We start from the raw sequence: 17,618 nt of genomic DNA, 5'->3' as shown, positions 1-17,618 counted from the left end.
AGTTTGGACACTTAACGTGAATGGACTAATTGAATCCTCATGACAACCACGTGAAGTGGATGACCCATTATCCCTATTGTGTAGAGAGGCACATAAGCCTGAGCGATTTGCCCAGGGCAGCTTTTAAGTGGCAGAACCAGCACGTGGGTGCAGGCGGTCTGGCTTCGGAATCAACGCCGCTGATCACCCTGCAACCCGCTCCATAAAGTTGCTGCGTTAGAGCTTTGTGAAATCTCCTACTTCCGATCTGATTTTTTAAACCCAGCTCAACACAAAACCTTTGCTAAATGTGACCAGCGTCTCCAGATATGTGCGGTCTCTCAGCAGAAGGCCCAGGGATCCCAAACAGTTGCTGAATGTAAGCAGAAGTCACCCCCTCCTCGTCCACCTTTCCTGCCCTCCCCTCTCCAAGAAAACCTGCAAGTTAAAAGAACTCAATGCCCCGCCACTGCGTGGTGTGCCTGCTTCTTGTCAGGCCCAAGAGAACAAAGGAGTGTCCCTTCTCTTCCACCACATTCCTCTTGAGCAGAGAGGGCCCTTTCCCGATATTGATGAATGAGGAAGGTCACGGCCCTGGGAGTGGCAGTGTTGACATACATCCAAACACAGGCTCACACTCCCTTTGATCATGTGTCTCTCAGCCCTGGTCCTGCGGGCCCCCTCGGCTCCTCTCTTCCTGCTCAGGGATGGCGGTATTGTGTTACACTGTTACGTTTTGTCTGTACGGTTTGATTGGACTTTGTTATTTTGAATGAACCGATGAATCTCAAATTAGCCTGTCCGCGGAATCACACTTTTCATTGACTGACGTTAAGAGTCAACGCTCTATATACAACAGGCAGATCATCAGGTTTGGGCACCACGCTGGGCGAGCACGTTTGAGAGAGAGAAAAAAAAAAATCGGTATATTTTAAACGTGGAGTTTTCTCAGGCCATCCTAACACGGAGTAATAAAGAAATCAGACCATACTCTACTTTTGTAAAAGTCAGCCACAGCCATACGATAGCAAAAGACAAAGGAGCCCAGTGTAAAATGAATTTCTCTGCCAGCCGCTAAGGGAATCTTGCTATATACAGCTTTAGTTTCCTTTTCTCTTTTGCTGCTTACAATATTTACATGATTTTTAAAGATTTCCTTCCTGTAAAGGATATTTCAGTAGTTCCGAGTAGACAATTAAATATTTAGATTTCATATCACAGGAAACAAGGGCTTTGCCAAGCATTAAGCTGATGAGAATACAAGGATATAGTATCAGCCTAATCAGGAACTGTGCTGTTAGAGCATCCTCTAACACACTAACCAAAAGCCCTTTAAATCACTGGACAGGCACAGTCACCAAAACTCACCCTAAATCCTTTTGGGATGATCCAGTCTATTTGCTCAGAAATCTTCCCACGAGGGACTCCCAGGGCATCTCTGAAATACCATACTCTTTTATTCATTTGAAGAATCTAACTTCAAAATAATTTATGAAACAACACTTTCAAACAGAGAGGGAGGCAACAAACTGAGGGTTGATGGTGGGGGGGAAATGGGTGATGGGCATTGAGGAGAGCACTTGTTGGAATGAGCACTGGGAATCACGGGAATCTACCCCCACAACCAAGAGCACACCATATACACTGTGCATTAGCCAATGTGACAATACATTACATTAAAAAAATAATTTAAAAATCTGGTAAATACAAAAAAGAAAGAAAGAAAGAAAAAGAAATCCATTTCTTCTTTGCAGCCTACAGGAGAGAAACTGCCACCATGGGAAAGGGCTACAGTAAAGGCTATACCAGCGGTGACTGGGTCATGTATGCTGTTAGTGGTAAAGAATTTGGGAAAGTCAAGATATTCAGCTAGAGTCAGCCCATGAGTCTCGCCTGCACGATCATGTTCCTGTGATGTCTCCACCACCTAACCACCCACGTCCGTGCGCACTGGCGCTCATTAACATGATCGCCAGAGAGAAAAACAAAGGACTCCTCCCTCAACGACACCTATGTTTCCAAATTCCCCTAACTTTGAAAGATCTGAGCCTCTACCATCGCCGGCTTATGAACACCTTTCCAAGGACAGAGAAAGAAGGAGAATGTCAGAGATCAGAGGAAGAAAAGCACACCGTCTTTGCTATCAAAACATGATTAAATTCATTCCTTTGACGTCCTGACAGTAATTGTGCCGAGAGGGATGGGAATCTGTTAAAATGACTTTAAAAGCGTTGTTGAGAATTTCCTGTGGGAGAAGACGGTGAGCATGCACTGGATTTCCCTTTGTTGTCTCAGGATCCTGTGAAGCTGGGCGCTCAGCTGGTTTTTGACAGCTCAAAACCCTTGCAATGACACCCCGAGACCTGCAGAAAGTTTGGACCCCCCTTCTATTTGCCACTCTGACCAGCAGCGTCAGTAATCCAAGCTGATTCGTTGGTGAGGTCTCTGCCTTTGTCTCCTTAATAAACAAAGCTAGAACCAGGCACACTCACGGCCATTGTTCTCCTGCAAGGGCAGAGCTGTGACACGGCAGGCCGCACCAGGGTATTGATGGAAAGAGCCACAAATAGTGTTATTCCCTTAAAATTTCCGAACATTCCCATCCCTGCTGACCGGAACTCAAAGAGTTCCAATGAGGCGTGATTTCATGACAACATGTGTGACTAAGAAAACATGTACACGGAGAGACTGTCACCTCAGTGAGGAACCGATCTGCCTGAATGATGCCTGGCCAAGGCCCTGGAATCGCTCTGAGCCAGGGGACCTCCCCCACCGCGTCCACAGGCTTAAGCACCACGGGGTAGAGCATCCAATCCCATTAGTAAGGAAAGGCCCTCTTCACCTTGAAAGCCTACAAGCTCCGTTAATTAAAGGCCTAGAGCTGCTTTCTTCACTGATCAGAATATGAATGGCTTTCAAACACATAAAACGCACTGTTAGAAGGTGAATTTTCAAAAATATGTGTCTACTGGGGCCCCCCGGCTGGCTCTGTCGGTTAAGCGTCTGACTCTTAATCTCTCTCAGCTCAGGACATGATCTTGAGGTTCCTAAGCCTGAACCCCCTGCCGGGCTCTGTGCTGACAGTGTGGAGCCTGCTGGGGATTCTCTCTCTCTCTCTCTCTCTCTCTCGCTCTCGCTCTCGCTCTCTCTCTCGCTCACTCTCTCTCTCCCCCCCCATCTCTGTCCTTCTCCTGCTTGCACACGCTCACACACTCTCTCTCTCTCAAAATAAATAAGTAAACTTAAAACAAATACACACACACACACACACACACACACACACACACACACGTGTGTTTACTCAAAAGGTCAAATGCAGAGTTAACATATAACCTAGCAGCTCCTCTGCTAAAAGCAGAATTCTTCAAAAGAAGTGAAAACACATGTTCATGCTGTAACTTGCACATGAGTGTTCACAGCAGCATCGTTCATAATAGACAAAGGTACAAACAACCCCACAGCTGTTTGTTTCCTTTTATAAGAAATGTCCAGAGCAGGCAAATCCACAGACAGAAAGTAGATTAGTGGTTGCCAGGGGCTGGCAGGAGGCGGGAATGGAGAGTGGCTGTTGATGGGTACAGGGTTTCTTTTTTGGAGTGATGAAAATATTCTAAAGTTAGTGGCAATAGTTGCACAATTCTGTTACGATGCTAAAAATGCCTGAACCGTATGCGTTAAAATAGTGACTTTCATGGTATGTGAATTGTACCTCGATACAAAACAATTTTTAAACATGGGGCACCTGGGTGGTTCAGCTGATTAAGTGTCTGACTCTTGGTTTCGGCTCAGGTCATGATCTGACAGTTTTGTGAGGCTGAACCCCAAGTCGATCTCTGCCCGGGCAGCGTGGAGCCTGCTTGGGATTCTCTCTCTCTCTCTCTCTCTCTCTCTCTCTCTATCTCTATCTCTATCTCTCCCGCTCTCTCTGCCCCTCCTGTGCTCACACTGTCTCTGTCTCTCTCAAAATAAATAAACTTTTATAAATAAATAAATAAATAAAATGATAATCAATTAAATGTGACCCTAAGTTTTCTCAACAGCCCAGAGTAATTACTGATTATAATTGCAAGAAGGAAGAAGTATGAATTTATTGGTAAAGTCAACATTTTCTTGGGGGTAAAAAAGGGCACTTTTTAAATATTTTTCTTTCTTTTGCTTTCATTGTATTTTAATACAGCACTAAAAATAGGCCCCCACCACCCACGGCAACATTGCTAGGCATGCTATTTCCATTCACTTTTCCTTGTGGAGCTCCCCCTCAGGAGGGAACAGACTGTTAAAAAAAAAAAAAAAAAAGTTTGACTTTCATAATCATTTGCAAGGTTAGTCTGGCTCATGAGACACACCCCTTACTTTCAAGAGCAAATTCACAATTTAAACGGTGATTCAAGGGGCGCCTGGGTGGCTCAGTCGGTTGAGCATCAGACTTCAACTCAGGTCATGACCTAACGGGCTCGTGAGTTCGAGCCCCGCGTCGGGCTCTATGCTGACAGCTCGGGAGCCTGGAGCCTGCTTCGGATTCTGTGGCTCCCTCTCCCTCCCTGCCCCTCCCTTGCTCATGCTCTATCAAAAAAAAAAAAAAAAAAGTGGTGATTCAGTTCTGTTGAATAAAACAGCTACTACCATATGTAAAGCAAATACAACGAAAGATCATCTGCAGCACCAGCTGAAAAACCATCCCATGCCACCTTAACATTGATTCGAGCAGCCAACACTTACATGTATGGACCCAGCACTGTTCTCAGCACTTTTCATAGATTAACTCATTGCATTCTCTACACGGACCCTTACAACAACCATGAGACAAGGCATCATTCCTCTTCCCATTTTACAGAAGAAGAGACTGAAGTTCAGAGTGGTGAAGTAACTTGCCCAGGGTCACACAACTGTGGAGGGGTAGAGCCAGGATGCAAACCCCGGCACCCTGGTTTCAGAGGTCACTCTTTCCACCCCACGATGGCACCAACCCAGCTCACAAAACAATCCCCCGACACAAAAATCCGGAGACGGTGCACAGCGTGCTGCAACAATTCAGCCTTGCCGAGAGCGCACTGACCCGCTGTGCCGTCTGCTCAGCACAGAGTCAGTGATCGTGAGCGTGGCACGGCCCTTACCTGTGGACCACCCCAGCCCGGTGCAGGTGCTCCACGGCAGAGATGAGCTGCCGGATGTATCTGCGGGCTTCAGACTCCTCTAGCCGCTTCTTCTCATAGATCTTGTGCATCAGGTTGCCTCCAGGGCACAGCTCCATGACCAGGTAGTAGCTATTTTCCGTCTCCAAGATATCAAGGAGCTGGGTGATGTTGGGGTGGCGGATCATCTGCTGAATCTGCCCCTCTCGCCGAAGGTTTTTGGTGACGTAAGTGTCCTTTTTGGCTCTCTTCTTGTCAATGACCTTTATGGCCACCTGAGGAGACACCGAGAACATGGCTGTTGTCAGACGCTGCAAAGGTTATTCCTTAACTAGGCACAAGAACCCTAGGAAAATACATAGCTACTCCTCTGTACCAGGGGAAAAAAAAAACCCAAAAATGTAACATCAGGAACCAGACCCGATTATTGAGGAACGGGGTGAAATTCACTTAGGCCAACTTGGACGGTCTGGAAGGCTCAGTGAAGAGTCAGTGTCAAACTTGGTTATCCCCGGCGTGAAATGCCAAGTTCCAGCCCAGCCAAGGGCCTCTCCTGGCTCCTTCTCAGGCTGAGCCGTCATCCATCCGGGGCCTGGGTTCCCCCAGGCCTCCACTTCTGACAGAGTCAAATCTGCCCTCATCTTTTGTTCCGGGTGGAGGACGCAATGCCCTCTCCTTCCTCCCGCCACGGAAGAGCATCCTTTTCTTTCCCTTGGCGAGCCATGGCTCACGTTAGCTCTTGGCCCCTATGTCAGGGTGCAGCCAGTTGGTGGCCGGCAATTGTGTCTCAGCTGCCCACAGGACACCGCTCCTGGGTCACTGCCCTCACAAGCAACGTGTCACAGGCACAGACCCTCCAGCCTCCTGCAAAGGCAGGGAAAGAGGGACGGGGGTGGAGATGGTCTTTCCCAGCCAAATCTGCACCCCTTCCCTTTGGCGGGCTTCACCTCTCTGCTCACCAGCTCACCGGGCCCTAAAATACCCCCCTGTTTTTGCCCTCTCCCGTCTTCACTCCTCTCCCTAGGAGACCAGTCGCTGACATCATGTCGCTTCCTCCTGCTGATGCCTCCTCACCTGTCCTTCCTCTGTTCCCATGCCACCGGCCGGGCTCATTTAGGACTGTGCCTCCTATCCCCCAGACGGACCATCTCTGTGACTCAAAGTTGTCTGGGACATTCCCAAAGCAAGGGACATTCCCGTGCAAGGCTCTCAAGCCAGGGGCCCCACAGGACAAAAAAGAGTGGGTTTTCCACTTCTATTTATTTCCTTTTTTTGTGATTGTACTTTGTCACTTTCATAATATACCCCATATGTTAGTACCAACTTATGACACAGATAAAAAACATAAATGATTGAGGGGCGCCTGGGTGGCCCAGTAGGATAAACATCCGACTCTCAATCTGGGCTCAGGTCATGATTTCACGGTTGAGGGGGATGTCGTATCCAGCTCCGCCCTGACAGTGAGGGGCCTACGTGGGATTCTCTCTCTCCTTCTCTCCACCCCTCCCCTGCGCTTGCTTGCTTTCTCTCTCAAAATAAAGAAATAATAAATAAATGAATGCTTGACTGATAGATGATTGATAGATAATATTTATAGCGAGCTGCTCAAATGTTACTTCTTGACTCAGGTTTGTGATTAAAAACTAAATGAGGGCCGCCTGGGCAGCTCAGCTGATTAAGCGTCCGACTCTTGATTTCAGCTCAGGCCATGATCTCACAGTTCGTGGGATCAAAACCCATGTGGGGATCTGCACTGACAGCATGGAGCCTGCTTGGGATTCTCGCCCTCTCTGCCCCTCCCCTGCTCATCCGCGCTCTGTCTCCCTCTCCTCTCTCAAAACAAAACAAAACAAACATTAAAAAAAAAAAAAACCTAAAAAACTAAACTAAAACAAAGTCCAGTCACCTGGACTATGACATCAATGTCCTACCTCTTTTCCTGACCCCCTAAAGTCACTCTATGCTCTGCCTCAAAATCCATGGGTCTGGAACTCTGATTTCTTGCTTAAAGCTCTTGGGGGCTCACTGCTGTCTGCAGGGCAAGGTCCACACTCCCTGGCCCAGCACTCAGGCTTCTCCGTCTTGTCAGACACTGCAAGCAAAGGTTATTCCCTAGCTATTCACAAGAACCCTAAGAAAGTGCTACTTCCCTGTACCAGGAGAAACACCTTATCTAAAATGGCATCAGGGGCGCCTGGGTGGCTGAGTCTAAGTGTCCGACTTCGGCTCAGGTCATGATCTCACGGTTCGTGAGTTCGAGCCCCACACTGGGCTCTGTGCTGACAGCTCGGAGCCTGGAGCCTGCTTCGGATTCTGATTCTGTGTCTTCCTCTCTCTCTCTGCCCTTTCCCCACTCATGCACCCGCTCGCTCTCCCTCTCTCTCAAAAATAAATAGGCATTAAAAAATTATTTAAATAAGTAAATAAATAAATAGATAGATAGATAGATAACATAGCATCAGGGGATGGCCTGGGGGCCAGTCTCCTCACTCTCCTGAACACACACTGGGTTACTCTCCGAGCTTGAGCCCAGGCCACCCCCTCACCCAATTGGACGCCCCAGTCCTTGAGCCACTAACTCAAATCCCACCTCCCTCCCAGGGGGTGCTTCAGCTCTCTTTCTCTTGTGCCCACCATAGCCACCATCTGAGGCCCCATTCAAAGCACGCGGCCCTTGAAGCAGGAACCACGTTCCTCCCATCATGCATAACACTGCATAAACAGTGCGGGACCAGCCGGAGCAAATCACTGAACCTTTGTTTTTAACCACGAAAGCAAAAACAGCTGCCAAGACCTTAATCTATTATCTCTTCTGGACAGCAGAGTATTTCTATATCTATTATCTCTTCTGGACAGTCATTTGTATTTTAGTAAAATTTTTAAATTGACATGCAACATCACAGTAGTTTCAGGTATACAACATACACTGATTTGATATGGCGTATGTACCGCAAAATGATTACCACGAAAAATTTAGTTAACATCCATCACTACACACAGTTACAACTTGCGTATGTGTGTGTGAGTGTGATACGAACTTTTTTTAACATTTATGTTTGGGAATGAGAGCAAGTGAGGGAGGGACAGAAAAAGAGGGAGACAGAGGATCCAAAGCAGGCTCCGTGCTGACAGCAGAGAGCCTGATGCGGGGCTCGAACTCACAAACTCATGAACCATGAGCTCATGATCTGAGCCGAAGCGGGAGGCTCAGCCAACTGAGCCACCCAGGCGCCCCTGTGATATAAACTTTTAAGATGCTCTGTGCCAGCAACATGCAGATAGACGATACGGTATCGTTAACGATAGCCACCATGCCATATGTGACATCCCTAGCCTTATTTATCTTATAACTGGAAGTTTGTGCCTTCACCCATTTTGATGGGGGTTTTCAGGTCTTTAATCCAAAGATATAACTAAGAAAGACAATCAGCCAATAGGGATGCAATCCTCCCATAGAAGTTAAAGTTACACTCAGGCCGTAGTTTGGCCCCCACAAGTAAATGCTAGACTGAAAGCTGTAAAAACTGTACTCACCCGTGACCAAAAGATAAAGAAAAAAGTATATATACACATATATACGCACATCCATGCATGTGCACACACGTACATATGCATAGACATACACAACCACATATACACGCGTGTATGTGTGCGCATACGTACATGTAATATAGCCACTGTCTTGTGGGGGTGGAGAGAAAGAGCGATGCTGAAAAGTACAATTAGACTCTGTCTTTGCTTGTGGCTTTGCTTGCAATGGTTTAAAAATGACACCCTTTGGCAATGAAATTCTTAAAAGTACTATGAATGAACAATAGTCTGAAAGCCCGGCGGTAATACAATCTGCCTTTTTCAACAGAGCACACAATGGTTATTAGGATAATTTACTTAGCTCTTTAATTGCCTGTAGTCGATTATGTAACGGCCACCCAAAGACTTTAAATCCTAATCCCCAGAACATGTGAATATGGCCTTATTTGGAAAAAGTGAAGGATTTTGAGATGAGATTAACCTGGACCATCTGAGCGGGCCCTACATGGCAGCACAAGTGTCCTGATAAAATAGGAGGGGTGGGAGGGGGGTTCACACGAACGCACAGAGGAGAAGTCTGCGTGAAGAAGGAGGATGGCCCACAAGCCAAAGAATGCCGCAGCCACCAGAGTCATCGGACGGAGCACGGCCCCCTCAACACCTTGCTTTTTTGGTCCAGTGAAACAGATTTGGGACTTCCAGGCTCCAGAACTGTGAGAGAATCAATTTCTGTTGTTTTAAGCCCCCGAGTTTGTGATGCTTTGTGACAGCGGCCCCAGGAAGCCAGCACGCCACATGTGTCCCACTGTCATTTGGTATCTTGGTTTCCATGTTCTGTGGCTTCTGAGAGCCCCTCGGTGAAGACCCCTGAGCCCGAAAGCCACCTCATTAATGCCCCTCTCCATTTCCACACACCACCTCATCCCTGGGCTTTTTAATCCACCCCCTAAACTTACCAACCCCGCCTCAATAATACTGAAAATGGAATGTCTAACCAGCTTCATCTGTAACAACTAACATGGGAAACGCTGAACGGGAAATTAAGGAAAAGGCAGTCAACGATCAGCAAAGGAAGGCATCTAATTTAATTTGACGGTAATCAGACATTTGCAGAGTAGATCTAATGCTGATTCTACAAGGTTGAAGCTTGGCATGGTGATAGGTCTCTAGCCGAAAGGATGAACTGCTTCAGTCAGGCGAGTTTTAAAAAGTAAAAATTAGGGGCGCCTGGGTGGCGCAGTCGGTTAAGCGTCCGACTTCAGCCAGGTCACGATCTCGCGGTCCGTGAGTTCGAGCCCCGCGTCAGGCTCTGGGCTGATGGCTCGGAGCCTGGAGCCTGTTTCCGATTCTGTGTCTCCCTCTCTCTCTGCCCCTCCCCCGTTCATGCTCTGTCTCTCTCTGTCCCAAAAATAAATAAAAACGTTGAAAAAAAAAAAAAAAGTAAAAATTAAATGTGTACAGACTCACTCAGGACCAAGTCCAAGGACCCCAACTGGAAGGGTGTGTTTGGGGAAGGGGGCTGGGGGGGGGCGGGGAGTGATGTCAATGGAGCATGGCAGCCTGGATGTCACCGTGAGCACATCAAGAGAAACAATTCTGCTGTGAAAGGTAAATCAAACAGCTCCAGATCGTCAACAGACTCAAGATGCAAAGCTTCTCGAAATTTACAAAGGCCTCCGTTTTCAAAGATTGCCGCCATGTTTCTAAGACGCGCAGCCGAGTCTCGCAGTGGTGCAAACATCAGAGCAAGACTAACACAGCTCCCGTGAGCCACAGTTGAAAACAGATTATTCACCAACTTCTCTCATTAATTAAGAAATCGCATTTCTCACAACATGGCAACTCCCACCCTCTTCCCCACCCCACCCTGCTCCCACCAAAAAGAAAAAAAAAATGCCTATCAGTGATGGGTAAGATCAGCAAATTTAAATGGCTAAGCTCCTGAGGCGCTCAGGTGGCTCAGTTGGTTAAGTGTTAGACTGTTGATTTCGGATCAGAGCACGATCTCACCGTTCGTGAGTTCGAGCCCTGAGTGGGGTTCTGTGCTGATAGCACAGAGCCTGCTTGCCCTCCAACACAGAAAAGGGGGAGGAGCACAAGCACTGGGATCCCAATCCATCAGGAGGAAGACAGGTACAGAAAGGAGTTCGTGCTTAATGGCATGTAGTAGGAGAAAAAAAATCCAACACTGAATTTTACTCAGAATGAGGGACGCACAAAGGCATCTGACCCCGCCGTGGCACACGCTGGGACCTAAGATAATGTGCAGAAAGCGCTCAGTACGATGTCTGACACATAGTAAGTGCTCCTTAAATTGGCACTCTTACTAGTGTTACCATTCTACATTCACGGAAGCAGCCTGTAGAGAGAGGGTGGAAAAGCACTCCAGTTTGGTTCAGCTCAGAAAAAAAAAAAAAATGTGCATTTCCCTCCCCGGCAGATTAAAAAAGAAGCCTGAACCCCATTTCAGTGTCCTGAACTCTCTGGAATAGAGCTGCTTTTAAATCCCTAGGCAGTGGTTTAATATCAGCCTACTCCTCTCATCTTCTTTAAATATTGACTTAGTTGAGACTGTCTACATAGGATCAGCGTTAACAGGATTTAAAATTCATCCCTTCATCCCTGATCACCCTCCACTGCCTTTAAAATTCATGACTCTCAAACACATCAAGAATCATACATGTGTCTAATCTCTAAAATGAAAAGACAGATATAAAATGGATCTTCCATATGAGTAAGAAAAAGAATGCTGACCACAGACCCCCTCTTTAATACCACAAAAACACACATATATGTCCCCCACGTCTTATCCGTTCTGCGGTGTGTGCTGTGTTTTTGAAAGTTCAGCCTTTCTTTAATCACAGTGCTATTATACCATAATGTTCTAGATAATCAGAAGGCACAGGGAGTAAGAGGCCATGACCAACTGAATTTTCTTATTACATGGAAATTAGCCAAAAAAAAAAAAAGGAGCTTTCTTCCAGAATGCTTTCGTTTCCTTTTTTTATGTTTTAATTAAAAAAAAAAATTTTTTTTAATGTTTTTATTTTTGAGAGAGAGAGAGAGAGACAGAGTGTGAGTCGGGCAGGGGAGAGAGAGGGAGACACAGAATACAAAGCAGGCTCCAGTCTCTGAGCTGTCAGCACAGAGCCCGACACAGGGCCCTAACTCACAAACCATAAGATGATGACCTGAGCCAAAGTCGGATGCTTAACTGACTGAGCCACCCAGATGCCCTGCTTTGGTCTCTTAATGAATAATTTACATTAAACTCAAAAGACTCTTTCCTTCTTCAGCAAATATTTATCAAGCACCTAAAATGTATCTGACACTGTTCCATGTGCCAAGTGCACACTAAGGAAGGGACACGGGTCTTCGGGCTCTTTCACGGGGATAACTCAGATCCTTTGGAGTGGTTCAAGATCACCGTCTGTTACGGACTGAATTGTGCTCCCCCGCTGCAAAATTTGTATGTTGAGGCCCTAACCCCCAAGGTGACTATATTTGGGAAAAGGGAGGTAATTAAGGCTAAATGAGATGATAAGGGTAAGGCCTTAATCCAACAGGACTGGTACCCACATAAGAAAATGAAGAGGGGCGCCTGAGTGGTTCAGTCGGGTAAGCGTCCGACTCTTGATTTCGGCTCAAGTCACAGTCTCACACAGTTCATGGGTTTCAGCCCTGCATCAGGCTCTATGGTGCTAGTGTAGAGCCTGCCTGGGATTCTCTCTCTCCCTCTCTCTACCCTGCTGTGTATGCACAGTCTCTCTCAAAATAAATAAATAAACTTTTTTTTAAAAAGAGAGAAAAGGAGGGGAAGAGAGGGGTCCCTGGGTGTCTCAGTCGGTTAAGCGTCTGACTTCAGCTCAGGTCATGATCTCACAGTTCATGGGTTTGAGCCCCGTGTTGGGCTCTGTGCTGACAGCTCAGAGCCTGGAGCCTGCTTCGGATTCTGTCTGTGTGTGTGTGTGTCTCAAAAATAAATTAGCATTAAAAAAAAAAGGAGGAAGAGATACCAGAGAAATCTCTCTCTCTGCACATGCACAGGGGAAAGGTCACATGAGGACACAGCAGGAGGACGGCCATCTACAAAGGAGGAGGTCTCACCAGAAACCAACCCTACTGGCACGTGATCCTGCACGTCCAGACTCCGGGGCTGAGAGACTATACGTGTGTGTTGTTTAAGCCCCCAGTGTGTGGGGTCTGGTTATGACAGCCAAGAGGACCACCTGACCATCCAAGCATCACGTACTACCACGGGGTTCCCTCGTCCTGCAGGAGAATGAAAAGGTAGAGCCAAGGGCTCCTGTCCCTTCCCCGAGGGCTGGGGCCAGACCTCACAGTTCTTGGCGTGATCTCCGCCGCTTTCCACACCGCGGCGGGTGACAGGGTGGCGCAGCCTGGCAGCCGGGCCTGCGGGCTCGGGGGCCGGGAGCCTGGACTCCAAAGCCGGTCTCTGCCACTTGGTAGCTTGAACCTCTCTAAGCCTTAGCGTCCTCACTTTTTAAAACGATGCAGGGAGGGCCACTAACACACACCTCACAGGGATGCTGGAGAAATGAGCGAGGCCACCCAGGGTGTTGAGCACCAGCCGCGCTCAGGAAAGCCCTCGGGAAGTGATCGCTGTTAGGAGCTGCATTTTTGTGCGAGACGAGGAGGAAGAAGACGCAGAGGCACCCAGTCCCACGGCTCCCTGGTCCTCACCACAGGTCTGGGGCCCTCAGACCACCAGTCAGGAGGTCAGAGCAGTGCCTCCTGCTTCTCCCCATGGCTCAGCCTTCCCAGCCTCCCCCCACCCCCCCGCCTCCTCCCTCCTTCCCAGCCTCCCGCCCCCGCCCTCCTCACTCCTTCCCAGCCTCCTGCCCCCAGCCTCCTCCCCTCCCTCCCCAACATGCCATCCACCCACCTCTACTTCCAGCCCCTCCACTTCCACACGCTGTGTATTCATACCCCCCAACACCTATGCCCCTGCTCGCCTCTTTCCCAAGCGCTGACTGCCTGTGGGCACCTCCACCGCCCCTCCTGGGTCGCCTCCCCCCACCCCTGCCTGGAATTCCCTCCCACACAGCACCCTTCCCTGGCCAGGACCCGCTCCCTCCTTCTCCACCCCAGACTGGCTCAGGTCACCGGGTGCTTCCCCAGCTGTCATGCTCATCACACACACTTAACGGTTTGGGACACCTTCACTGGAATCTCCCAGAAGGCAGCAGTTGTATCTGGTCTCCTCACTTTTGTGTTCCCAGCTTCTAGGTCAGTGCATGGCTCATGGGGAGCTCTTGAGGGAGAAAAAGGGAGGGAGAGAAGGAAGGAAAGAAGGAAGGTGGGGAGGAAAGGAGGGAGAGAGGAAGGAAGGAAGGGAAGAAGGGGGAGGGAAGGAAGGAAGGAAGGAAGGAAGGAAGGAAGGAAGGAAGGAAGGAAGGAAGGGGAGGGAAGGAAGGGAAGGAAGGGGAGGGAAGGAGGGAAGGAAGGAAGGGAAGGAGGGAAGGAAGGAAGGAAGGAAGGAAGGAAGGAAGGAAGGGCAGGAGGGAAGGAAGGAAGGGAAGGAGGGAAGGAAGGAAGGAAGGAAGGAAGGAAGGAAGGAAGGGAAGGAAGGAGGGAAGGAAGGAAGGGAGGGAGGGAGGGAAGGAAGGAAGGAAGGAAAGGAGGGAAGGAAGGAAGGGAGGGAGGAAGGAAGGAAAGAAGGGAAGGAAGGAAGGAAGGAAGGAAGGAAGGAAGGAAGGAAGGAAGGAAGGAAAGGAGGGAAGGAAGGAAGGAAGGAAGGTCCGACCAGTCTGCCACAGGTGGTCAGTATGGTGACCTCTTGGTCACATCTACTCCCGCCTTGGGTAGGTGTAACCTCACCAGTCCTCCCCGCCCTCAGCTAGGATACAGGCAGACCAAAATCCTTCCCTTCAACCATTAAAACGATAAGATGTGATGCCACCTATGGGCGTGTTTCAGCTTCCGTGTGACTGATGCAGAGACACAGACTCCCCGCCCCTTGGAGAAATGTCACCTTCTCTGAGAGGCTTCCCAGACCTGCCTGATTCCGGCCGTGCCCCCGCACTCTGCCCCCCACCGGGCAGTCACAGTCCCCTTCCTCTGTCTCTTCACAGGCCGTCGCTCCTTTGCAGCACAACATTCTCCCCCCTCCAGGCCCCCTTCCCAGACTCTGGGATCAGCCCTGCTGGACCCCTTGCACCTTTTTCCAAGCCTCATCCTGTTCTTGGAGCCCTCTTCTAGAACCTCCTTCTTGGCCCCAGCCCCACAGTCACCTCAAACGGTGGCTTGCCCTTGCAGGCCCAATGTCTGGCACAGTGTCAGGAACACAGGAGCTCAATAAACATGGACCAGAGTAACGACACGGCCGATGAGTGTGCAGGTTAAGGGAAGAAGGAGGGAGGGAGGGAGGGAAGGAGGACAGACGGCTGCCGCCATTACCTGTGTGACTTGTGGATGCCACTGCAGCCAGGACAGAAGCCATATGACTTAGATTAAATGGCAACGAAAGCAGATCAGAGGACGCTGAACAGAGTGTCCCTAGTGGCCCTTTCTGCGTGAGTCAGAGAGAGAAAATGAAAGCCCGGGCGGCTGCCAAGCTAAAGGCAGTGGACTGACATCCCCTGCTCCAGCGTGGACTGGAACCGTCCCACCACCCTACTGCATAAAGCCCTTTCTGGCTTCCTCAGCGTCTGGCTGAGTATGGAGAAGTCACCAGGGAGAACCCTGGAGAGGCGCCACAACCAGCGTTAAAGCGTGGCATTCCAGCCCAGAAGAGCCGTCACTTTCGCCAGCCACCCCCCTGTGCCACCCTACGACGTCAGCCCAACACCTAACTCTGGCCTGTGCACCTGCCTGCTAGCCTCTCTACCCCCCCAAACTTGTCTCCCATCTGTCACCTTCTCGAGAGCAACTAGTCTGGGGGAACAGCAAAGCTCCCCCAAATCCAGGACCGACCCCCGCTTCTCCTAGAGGAAGGAGCCAAAGAGCCAAGGATGCCCGCGGGTCCCCATCAGGCAGCCAGCTCGCTCTCTGACCTCGCCTCCCCCCGGCCTCCCTCCTGTTCCCCTCAGCTCACCCACCGCCTCCTAGCTCTTCAGATGCGACAGGTGTATTCCCAGCTGGGGCCACATGCTGACCGCCTCGCCTCCACGACTTTGCTGAAATGTCCCCTCCCAGAGACGCTTCCCTGATTCACCTGTTTACAGCCACAGCCAGCTGCCACTGACAATCCCCTTCCTCCGGCCCATTCTCCCCCCTTAGCGCTGGTCACCCCTTAAATCCTACCCAGCTCACTGACAGCATGTGGAATCTGCCTGGCCCTTGAAAGCTCCAGAAAGGAAGGCACGTCCTCTGTCTCCTTCACGGACATGCTCTCAGCATCCAGAATAGTCTCTGGCACATAGACGGCACTCCAGCATTTCTTGAATGAATGATTGAATGAATGAATGATGACAAGGTGTAGTTGGAAGAAAAAGATTCTATTAAAACTACCAGAATCTGTTATAGACTGAATCGTGTCTCCCTGCCAAATTCATTTGTTGAAGGCCTAACCCCTCATGTGACTCTAAAGGGACAGGGCCTTTACAGAGGTAATGATAAGTGAACGAGAAAATAGGAGTGGAGCCCTAATCCAACAGGACTGGTGTCCTTATAAGAAGAGGAAGAGGCTGCCCGGGAGGCTCAGTCATTAAGCATCTGACTTTGGCTCTGGTCATGATCTCACGGTTCGTGTGTTTGAGCCCTGCATTGGATGAACACAAGCCCTGCTTCTCTCTCTCTCTCTGCCCCTCACTCACTTGTGCCCTCTCTCTCTCAAAAAAAAAAGGAGGAGGAGGAGGAGGAGGGAGGAGGGGGAGGAGGAGGGAGGAAGGGGAGGGGAGGGGGAGGGGGAGAAGGAAGAGGGGAGGAGAGGGAGGAGGGAGGAGGGGAGGAGGAGGAGGGAGAAGGGGGGAGGAGGAGGGAGGAGGGGGAGGAGAAGGGAGGAGGGGAGGAGGAGGAGGGAGGAGGGGGAGGAGGAGGGAGGAGGAGGAGGAGGGAGGAGGGGGAAGATGAGGGGGGAGGAGGAGGAGGGGGAAGAGGAGGGGGGAGGAGGGGGGGAGGAGGGGGAGGCAGGGGGGAGGGGGAGGAAGAGGGGGAGGAGGAGGAGGGGAGGAGGAGGAAGAGGGGGGAGGAGGAGGGGAGGAGGAGGAAGGGGGGGAGGAGGAGGAGAGGAGGAGGAGGGGGAGAGGAGGAAGAGGGGGAGGGGGAGGGGGGAGGAGGAGGAGGAGGAGAGACACCAGGGGTTCACGAGCACAGAGAAAAAAGGCCAGGTGAGGGCACAGAGAGACGGCAGATGTCTGCAAGCCAAACAGGCCTAGGGTGAAACCAAACCTGCCAGCACCTTGATCTTGGACTTCCAGCCTCCAGAACTGGGAGGGAATAAGTGTCTGCTGTTTAAGGCCCCTGCCTGTGGCATTTTGTTACAGCGGCTCTAGCAGAGTAATACAGAACCTTCACGAAAGTGATTAGTAATAACAGAGCGGCTTACTTTGTAAATCGCATTAGGACAGTCAAGTCTGGGTGGCGCTGCTGGACGAAGCAAATCGGGCAGCTGGAGGGGCTGCCCCGAAAGCCATGAAAAAAATGACAAGGGACAGAGGGCTCTGAGGCTCCAGGCTCCAGCCCAAGCCTGAGTGGATGTAAAAAGGCTGAAAACTGTGGTGATTAGCATGACCCAGTGGGAAATTCTGAAAATAAACTGGTTTCACGCCTTCTTCCCAGGAAAACGATACGCGTAAATGCATCCGAGTGGAACGTGCGCCTGTGTGGAGGATACTTATTTAACAGAAAGCAGAAAATATCCTTTGCCGGCTTTATAATTAATTTCAGGGTTGCTCCAATTCACAGAGAGACGGTGCTAGACAGCAAACACACATCGCTGTCTTTTATAGGGGCCCATTAATTGCTGCTCTTTATGCAGTGGAGCGCGACAGCTCCTGACCCCTGGCTCCCCAC

The 17,618-nt window shown here is 49.9% G+C and overlaps 1 protein-coding gene across 1 annotated transcript in view; it reads right to left on the bottom strand.

Moving 5' to 3' along the window:
- The window catches only part of HUNK (hormonally up-regulated Neu-associated kinase), a 111,579-nt gene that overhangs the window by 61,131 nt on the left and 32,830 nt on the right, over window positions 1-17,618 (bottom strand). The window contains exon 2 of the mRNA XM_047100190.1: window positions 5,094-5,386. Coding sequence (XP_046956146.1) covers window positions 5,094-5,386 — 293 coding nt within the window. The remainder of the gene's footprint in view (window positions 1-5,093; window positions 5,387-17,618) is intronic.

This window comes from Lynx rufus, unplaced genomic scaffold (assembly GCF_022079265.1).
Source record: "Lynx rufus isolate CCGP_SWC_20201006 ecotype Redwood Valley unplaced genomic scaffold, mLynRuf1.p SCAF_5, whole genome shotgun sequence".
Lineage (NCBI taxonomy): Eukaryota > Metazoa > Chordata > Mammalia > Carnivora > Felidae > Lynx > Lynx rufus.
This window is presented reverse-complemented; position numbering and strand designations above follow the sequence as displayed.